This window comes from Arachis ipaensis, chromosome B2 (genome assembly GCF_059453495.1).
Source record: "Arachis ipaensis isolate K30076 ecotype BB chromosome B2, ASM5945349v1, whole genome shotgun sequence".
NCBI lineage: Eukaryota > Viridiplantae > Streptophyta > Magnoliopsida > Fabales > Fabaceae > Arachis > Arachis ipaensis.
This window is the reverse complement of record NC_142437.1, coordinates 27884226-27893519: the sequence shown is the minus strand read 5'-3', so window position 1 is coordinate 27893519 and position 9294 is coordinate 27884226. Positions and strand designations below refer to the sequence as shown.

The 9294-nt window shown below is 35.0% G+C and overlaps 2 protein-coding genes across 2 annotated transcripts; one reads left to right on the top strand and one right to left on the bottom strand.

The window, feature by feature from the left end:
- Positions 1 to 240: 240 nt before the first annotated feature.
- LOC148573406 (uncharacterized) lies at positions 241 to 1383 on the bottom strand. The gene has a single exon (XM_088505758.1). It carries the CDS (start codon positions 1381 to 1383, stop codon positions 241 to 243), a length of 1143 nt encoding a protein of 380 aa, XP_088361884.1.
- A 3955-nt stretch (positions 1384 to 5338) lies between these two features.
- LOC107627063 (transcription factor PIF1-like) lies at positions 5339 to 8981 on the top strand. The gene is made up of 6 exons (XM_016329933.3): positions 5339 to 5515; positions 6089 to 6154; positions 6247 to 6312; positions 7187 to 7553; positions 8256 to 8325; positions 8552 to 8981. The coding sequence occupies exons 1-5, from the start codon at positions 5339 to 5341 to the stop codon at positions 8291 to 8293; spliced, it is 714 nt and encodes a 237-aa protein (XP_016185419.2). The 3' UTR covers positions 8294 to 8325; positions 8552 to 8981.
- Positions 8982 to 9294: the final 313 nt, after the last annotated feature.

Genomic DNA, 9294 nt, shown 5'->3' with positions numbered 1-9294 from the left:
AAACACGAATGGCTAACTTTTGTAAATTTGGTGCTCCAGTTCCATAAGATTCCCACCATTGGTCTTAAAATCAAAAGAAGCAATGCATTACAATTAGTTTTTTTAAATAAATAAACGAGTAAAGAAAGATAGAACTAAATAAAATATTTACCTGGCATCACTGTGCTTCGTTCACGCAGTGCAGATTGTCTTCCAAAATCATCTTCAGCATTAGAATATATTCTTTTCTCACTTGTCAACTTAATATTCAATTCTGGATGCATATGAATATTTCTCAATTACATCTAGGAGGCCAGAAGTGGTTTGCTTATGTTTTTCAAATTCAGCAGCATTGAATCGAAAAGCAGGGTTTAACCAATAGCTAGCAGCATGAAGATTTTTTTTAAGTTGTGAATCCCAACGAGTATCCAAAATCTTCAAGTAAGGCTCCACAATCTTCTTTCTTCGTCGAAACCTCTTCACCATCTCTTCTCTAGCCATATTAAAAGCTTGATAAAGAGAACCCATTGCAGGTTTATCTTCACTATCCACCATACGAAGCACACGAACAAATGGCTCAGTAAGCTTTACAACATTTGTACATTGATTCCAAAACTTAGAGTCTAAAACTTGATCCACAAATGTTTTAGCTTTAGCTTCTTTGGAGTAGGCTGAGATTGTCCATTCTTTAGAAGTTACCATAGCTCTTAATGCATCTTTTTGAGCCAGAATACTCTGCAAAGCTATGAAATTAGTAGCAAAGCAAGTTGGAGCTGGACGAAGTGTTTTTCGTCCACCGGTAAACTTCCTCATAAGATACAGTGGATGACAATGATTATATATGTATTTAGTAATTTTTAAAAGATGTGAAACTGTCTCACTGACTTCATTCAACTTTTCAATATCTTGCAACATTAAATTAATACAATGCGCAGCACAAGGAGACCAATACAACTTAGGGAATTCAGCTTCCAACAACCTTCTAGCAGCAACATAATTTGCAGCATTGTCCGTCACTATGTGAACAATATTTTCAGGACTGACAAAGTTGACCACATCCTTAAAAAGCTTAAACAATAATTCAGCAGTCTTGGAGGCATGAGAAGTATCAACAGACTTTAGGAAGATAGTTCCTTTAGGACAATAAACCAAGAAGTTAATTAAAGTGCGCCTACAACGATCAGTCCATCCATCAGCCATGATAGTACATCCAGTTCGCTTCCAAATTTCACGATACTGTTCAATCATCTTCTTCACATCCTCCACCAACTTACTCAACAAATACCCACGAACTCTACCAAAGTTTGGACCTTTATATCCTGCACCCATGTTTACAATAGCATCAATCATTGGTTGGTAATATGCTGAATTAACTGCATTAAATGGCACAGAAGCATCAACCATCCACTTTGCAATGGCAATGTCACATTTTTCCACAATTTCTTTACTTTACAATACACTTTTTATCGTTGGTTGGGCTCCATGTGTTGTTGAAGATGGAAAAAAAGTCTCTATTCCAGTAGGTTTTTTTCCTTTTCTAGCTCCAGGTGGTGCCAACCTTGTCCTTGAATGTTGGAGTTGTTGCTGTCGTGCTTCAAGCTCTTCCATTCTATCAAATTCTCTTTCAACATCATCACATGCTCCATAACTTTCTGCATAATTTTCTTGAGTTTTCATTTTCTTATTCATAAATTCTTCAATATTTTGTCCAAATTGATGAGCAACAGCAGGTGGAACCTTTTTGCACTTCTCAACATCTCCTCCTTTTCCAACCAAGTGATACTTAAATCGATTAATCCCACCTCCCCTAACAGGTTTGTCACAATATATGCACATCATAGTAATTTTTCCTGTTTTTTCCACAATTTGTTTACAATGACCCCAAGCTGGATCAGTCTTTCCTCTATTATTATAAACTCTTTTAGTGGTAAGATCAGGGGTAGGAGTTGCTGATGATGCTTGTTCATGAGATTGTGGTGTTTCTGATGGTGTTTGAGATGAAGCCATTTTTAAAATTCTAGCAAAGAAACCAAAAATATTTTCAGCAACAAAGGATTTGCTTAAATCAGTTTTTAAGCAACACAACAACCACCACCATTTCACCAAAGTTCCCTGATTCAACTAACAGCAACTCTAAACAAACCAGCAATAAACAACAATAGCTCTAAAAAAACCACAGTTAAATACAATAGCAATTAGCAGCAACCAGCAACTAAAAAACTATATACCAAATTACCAACACAGCAACCAGCAACAGCAACAGGGAGAATACAGTAACCAGCAACAATTCAACAGATTTTAACCAACAACATTACAACAGATTTTAACTAATATACCAACCAGCAACCAGCAACAATACAATTCAAGAACAATTTTAACTAAAATTCAAGAACAAATTTAACTAATATATCAACCAGATTTTAACTAATATACCAATTCAAGAACAAATTTTAACTAATACCAACCAGCAACCAGCAATAATACAATTCAAGAACAATTTTAACTAAAATTTAAGAACAAATTTAACTAATATATCAACTAGATTTTAACTAATATAATAATTCAAGAACAGATTTTAACTAATACCAACCAGCAACCAGCAACAATACAATTCAAGAACAATTTTAACTAAAATTCAAGAACAAATTAAACTAATATTGCCTGACCTAAGGGAGCACAGGCTCTGAGCTTTCTGACGACCAGGTGAGGCACCAAGAAAGGACAGAAGCAAAAGCAGCGGAGTAGAAGCACAAGAAGCACAACCCAGAGTGACGACGAGGGTGACGGAGAGACGATGTTGGCTGGGGGGGTATCGGCGGTGACTGGTGACTTCGGCGATGACTGATGAGGCCGATTGATGAACTCAGAGCACGGCGAGGTGAGGGGAGAAGCAGTGATGGCCGGGAGAAGGAACGACGCCGCGGAGAGTGACGACGAGGGTGACGGAGAGACGAGGTTGGCTGAGGGGGGTATCGGCGGTGACTGGTGACTTCGGCGGTGACTGATGAAGCTGATTGATGAACTCAGAGTCTCAGACACTCACTCAACTCTCAAGACTCAAGAGATACTGCATTACTGCCATTAGGGAGATCAGAGATGTGAGGCAATGGGGAAGGAAGGATAGCCTAGGGTTTTATTTCAACAAAAAGGGGAGGGGGATATTAGAACGACGCCGTTTTAGCATACAAATAAAAAAAAATTTCTGTACCACCCGGACCGGGTCAAATAACCTGTCCGGGTCACCGATTTTCATCAAAACCCGACCGGGTGAACCGGGTTTCTCTGGGTCAATTGCATTTCCGGTTCAATGTGTGGCTCAGCCCGGCCAGGTGACCGGGTGACCGGGTTTCCGGTCAAACCGGCCGGGTCGAGCCGAGTCTGATAACTATGCATAGCCAGTCCCAAACCCGGATAAAAGAGGAGGGTTGTATTAGGTCTTCAATAGCCAAGATAACAACTTAGTCAAATCTTCATAACATGGATCAAAGACATTATTGCGCTAAAGCAGTAAAGCTAGGTCGTTGTCTAGAAGCAACGGTATGGCTCACGTACAGTGTTAAGTGAGCAAGAGTTGCTGCATCGGTTCCCGGGTGTAGTGTTAAATGAGCAAGAGTTCCCGTATTTTCGTAAATAAGGGTAAATAAGCTAGTTCACAAAAAAAGGGTAATGGTCGAGGCGACAGAAGGTTGAGATTTGGGACATGGAATATAAGCACCCTAACGGGAAAATCTATGGAGGTGGTGGATACCATGAAAAGGAGAAAGATTAACATCATGTGCCTACAAGAAACAAAATGTGTTGGTACGAAGGTTAGGGAGTTGGATACTTCCGGATTCAAGCTTTGGTATACGAGAAAGATAAAGAAAAGGAACGGGGTAGGTATTATCGTGGATAAACAGTTCAATATTTTAATTGTCAGTTGCTATTATGAATTATTCTTGATATTGATTTCATGATTTGTCAAAAATACACAAATGTAGATCAATTAAATTTGGAAGATGACCAAGATAATGATGGACCAAGTAACAATGCTATGGAAGATATGGATACAAATCAAAATGAGGGAAATGTTGATCAAGCTCCTGATTTGCCTTATGAAGATGTTGATGCCGACTTTGAGCTCACCCCTTGGACTTGATTTAATGATTGTGTTATCTTTAACTTGCTCTTGTTGATTTAAATTGAGAACATATTTTATACTAGAAACAAGTTTATTAACTCTTCTTTTAGATTATTAGTTATGTTTAAGACTTGATATTTGATTATTAATGTTTGTAAGACTCGCATTTTAAGTTTTAAGACATTATTTTAATTTTATTAATATAATTTTATATTTTTTTAGTTATGTCCGGGTTAACCAGGTGAATTAGTGACCCACCGGTTGAACCAGTAACCCGGTAACCCGGTCATATGACCGGATTGATTACCGGTTCGGTTCTGATAACTATGCGGCTATGTATCGCAAGTGTAATATAGACGGAGATATTTCTTAAAATAAAACAGAGCTAAAAATATGAAGATTGTGATTTGCTTTTTGAATCTGCTCTGTTTAGTTAGGCTAATGCTACTATTTATAGTCACTTTGCGTTACTGACCATAATCGGCTAATTTTTTTTATATGAAAAAAGATTGTGTGTAATTCATCATTATGGATAATTAGTGTTTTTTCTTTAATATGGATTAATTTTTTTTAATTTTAAGTAACAAATTAGACCCTCAGATTTGGAGAAGTAGAGAAATTTGAGGGTTAGATTTGTATATTCAAAAAATTTAAAATAAAAAAATTAAAACACCACAAATCTAACCCTTAAATTTGTGGTATCCATACAAATAAAAAATACACAAATTTTTCACCTTATTAAAAGCATCACTTTCACCCCATATTAAAAATACAAAGAGACCATAATCGCTCTTTCCGAGTCTTTTGAGTGAATCCAAGATATTTGGGGAACAATTTTTTGTATTAGACCGTTATTTGGTTCTTGATAATGTTAACTAACGAAGGTTTAATTACTCTGTTGGTTCAGTTTCACAAAATTTTTAATTTGGTCTCTATACTTTTTTTTCCTTTTAATTGGACCCTGCACCAAATTTTTTTTTCAATTGAGTCCCTATACTTTCTTTTCCTTTTATTTGAGTCTCTACACAATTTTTTTTTTAGTTTGATCTCTATACAATTAAGCCAATTACTACTAAGAGGGACCTAATTGAAAAAAAATTGGTACAAGTACCTAATTAAAAAGAAAAAATGTATAAAGACCTAATTAAAAATTTAGCAAAACTATAAGATAGTAATTAAACCACTAATGACCCGATGTATAAGCCATCTTGGCCGAAATATGAGGGTGATGGAACAGTAATGTTTTCAACTGTTTTCTCTGTTATATACATATATGTAGCTTTCTTATTCTCATTTGTATTTGTCTCACTGCAGAAGGATGTTGATATTGAATTTTCGGAAGCGAAAAAACAAGCCCGTGGCTCGACATCTACAAAGAGATCTCGTGCAGCAGAGGTCCATAATCTTTCAGAAAGGGTATGTATATACATTGCCTTTATGATTCCACAAGTTATATTATTGGGACAAATTGCACTAACCTCCTTAAAGTTTGGTAAAATTCACCGTGGGGGCTTCCACTTTATTTTTGTTCAGCTTAAATTGACCAAATGATCTCTTCTAACCTTCCAATAGAACAGTTTAATCAGTGTGTTAGGTTTAAAGGGTATTTCTTGCTTCACATAGTTACATTTTACAAGATATAAAGATATTGAGTATAATATTATATAAAAATTTTAAAGCAGACCATTTCATTATTTAAGAAATAGAAGGAATCGGATTGAATATTTTACCATACTTCAAAGGAGGTGAGTACTTTTGGCCAATTTTGTTACAGTGATGATTATGGAACCCAAACTTCGATACTTAATTTATCAGGAATGGTTAAAAGTTAATATTTAATTTAAATAATATGAAAATAAATAATTTTAAAATATTAAAAACTTAAAAGAAAAATTAGGCAAATTCAACGCCAAAGTAGTCGGCAACAGAAAATTGGCCTTTTGTTATTTTGTTTCTCACTGGAAGTATTCATATTGTATTTGCATGCAGAGGCGTCGAGATAGAATTAATGAAAGGATGAGAGCTTTGCAAGAACTTATACTTCGGTGCAACAAGGTCAAGACTTTTTTCTTTTTGGGATTTTACTTAATCTTCATAGCTCTTTCTAATTTTTTTTTTTATTTTGGTTTTTTTTTTTTTATTAATAGTCTGACAAAGCATCCATGCTGGATGAAGCAATCGAATACTTGAAGTCACTAAAGTTACAAGTACAGGTATATTCATTTCTTCTTTCCTCAGCTTTCTGTTTGACATTTTTGTTAGAAAATTTTTGTTCATAACTACAAGAATTCCACCCCCTTTATTACTGTTCATTTAAGTGTATATATTATGAAACTTTTGAAGTATATTTGGACAGCTATTTTGTTTATCTGGTGTGTAATGTTCATTGGAGATTCATGTCCAAATGCGTGGGAAATCATCTAGATGTCCAAATAACATTCTTTTTAATCACAGTATTATACACATTCCAACATCATATATAGTATCATTATTCTTATTAAAATATTATTAGAGTTGTTCCTCCTTTCCGTCATGACCGGAATCGCCAGCCTGTGACATACGCGTCTTCCTTTCTTCCTCTGCATCACCGCGTCGCACGCATAGTCTCCTCTGCGTCACCACACGTCGCTCACGTCTTCCACTAATCAGAACAGAATCCATGTTCCTCCTTTTCGTCATAACCAAAATCGCGGCGCACGCTGCATCTCTCTTCCTTTGTCTTCCTCTGTGTCTCGCGTCACACGCCTCTTCTTCTGTGGTATCGCGCTGCACGCCTCTTTCTCAACCATTTCATCAAAACTTATCCAAATTGGAGATTATTGATATCTTCCATCCCCCAACTTGCAAGAGCATATTAAAATATTATTAGAGTTGTTAGTAGTTGAGAGTTAAGTTAGTAATGACTAGTAGTTAGTAAATGGATATTTATGAGGTTAGTTGATAATATTTCTATAAATAAATGACTCTTATATCATGTAACAATATCTTCAACACAACAACTTCACATATAATATTATCTTCTTATTGTGCTCTTCCCTCAGAAAGTTAACAATTCTGAGTAAAATAGAGACCAATTTACTTGTGCAGATGATGTCCATGGGATACAGCATGCTACCGATGATGTTCTCCGGAATCCAGCAGTATATACACTCAATAGGAATGGGGATTGGAATGGGTATGGGCGTGGAAATGGGAATGAACAGACCAGTAATGCCATTTCCCAACATGTTAGCTGGTTCTGCTTTGCCACCAGCAACTCCTTCAGGTGCTCCTCATTTGGGACCAAGATTCCCTTTGCCCCCTTTGCATATGCCCCATGTTGATGCATCAAGAATGCAAGTGCAAAACCTGCCAGATAATCATAATGTGCCTACCTCAATTAGTACATCGGATCCAGCAGCTCAATCATCAGCAATACCTTGGTCCACACCAGATAAATTTACATTTAATGCAGGTAAAATGTTGCTCCTGAATTGTATACTTCGCATATGAAATTATATATACATATATTATAGTCTCATTATGTTCCCAGTTCCCACTATATGGACCAAAAGTCATGTAGCTTTGTTGCACAATGCCCTTTATTGAAATTGAGAACTAGAAAATTGATATGCACTTCTTATCCTAGGAAATATACTTTTTTGCTTTATATTAAAAAAAATGATTATATGGAAAAACAATTTATCAATTTTGTACTGATACATGATCATGAATTAGTGGGGCTCATGGTTTGGTGGAAAAGTAAATTGTAAAATGTAAATAAGTTACATGATGACTAATGTATATGATGTGGTATGGGGGGCCATTAGTTATATACTTATCTGTATATTGGAAATACTAAGTGTGATAAATTGGAAGTTATTCTGCTTCAAATGCTTTATTAGTAGCATAGAAAAAGATGAATATGCAGCTGCCAAACACTCTTGGTTTCTAAGATTAGGAAAATTAATAGGTTTGTTTGATATATCACTTTGTATGCATGTCTATTCTAATCTAATGAAGGGGACTATTAACAGTCCTAGTTTTTTCATCCTCTAGAATCCCTAAATCTTGCTTAATGAAATTAAATGTTTAACTTTTGGGACAGCAATCTAAGCAAAAGAATTGGATTTTTCTTTCTTTCTTTTATTAATTAAGCTTTCATATATGGAATCAGGCAATGAACCAATCCAACGCCACCAAACCAAGCACTAGGGGACAAGAGAATCCAGAAAAACATCAGCCAGGTAAATTGCTTAATGTAGATTGAAGAGTGAGAATTTTCAATTTGATAGAAGAAAACTCTTTTATTCTTCTTTTTGGAACTTCCTATTTTTATTCGAGTACAAATAATATTTGTTCACAAAAAAAGTATTCAAAAAAAAATGTTTGCTAATTCTACTTAAGTTTGCTTCATGCTAAAAATTATTATGACTTTTTAAAATATTTACACCTTTTTTTCTTGATATTCAGAAGAAACAAGAGTTGTTGATATTCAGTGCTGCTGCCCACTACAATAACTGGTACAAGTCACACTCACATTATTGTACAAGTCAAACTCACATTATTGCATTGTAAATATGTGATGATCTCAGTAGCAAGCTAGTCAATACAAAGCTAAAACAACAACTCACTATAATGAGATGGGTTATTGTTTGAACAACAGTATAGTGCCCTAATACATACACAACTAACATGTATAAATAAATAAACTACAGCAACCTTTGATCACGCCCTTTCTTCGGTCTTACAATTCCATGCTAGTTTAGATGTGTTATTTTTCATGGCGTTTTTTGTTTTGTTTTTAAAGCCACACCAAGCTTGGAAGCTACTATACTATAAGTGTTATGTAAGTACGGACTATGCTATGATTATTTCTTTATAGAAGAAAATAAATGAAACAATTGCCAATTTATATTACTTTGGTACTATTCTTACAAGTTCTGTTAATTACATTAGTGAAACATTTAAAACAAAAATGAGCAAAATTGTAATTGCGCTTCATTGAAAACTAATAGTAGATTGTCATGTAAATCAAACGTAATGTCCATTATGATTATTCTAAACGGAAGTGTTAAATAGGATTTTGAAAGTTTTGATTTTTACCCCAAGATTGGTTGCCATAATTAGCTTTGATTACGTAAAGTTGAACTTTAAAATTGATTTCTTAGACATTCATCGTAATAGAAGTTTTTCTAAAAGAAAAGTATAGGTAA

Bases quoted from the DNA above. Each gene is read 5' to 3' on its own strand.
- LOC107627063 (XM_016329933.3), top strand. From the start codon at position 5,339: ATGTTTTCAACTGTTTTCTCTGTTATATACATATATGTAGCTTTCTTA. The intron at 5,516-6,088 runs GTATGTATATAC...ATTTGCATGCAG, and splicing joins TCCATAATCTTTCAGAAAGG to AGGCGTCGAGATAGAATTAA. The intron at 6,155-6,246 runs GTCAAGACTTTT...TTTTATTAATAG, and splicing joins TTATACTTCGGTGCAACAAG to TCTGACAAAGCATCCATGCT.
- LOC148573406 (XM_088505758.1), bottom strand. From the start codon at position 1,383: ATGGTTGATGCTTCTGTGCCATTTAATGCAGTTAATTCAGCATATTAC.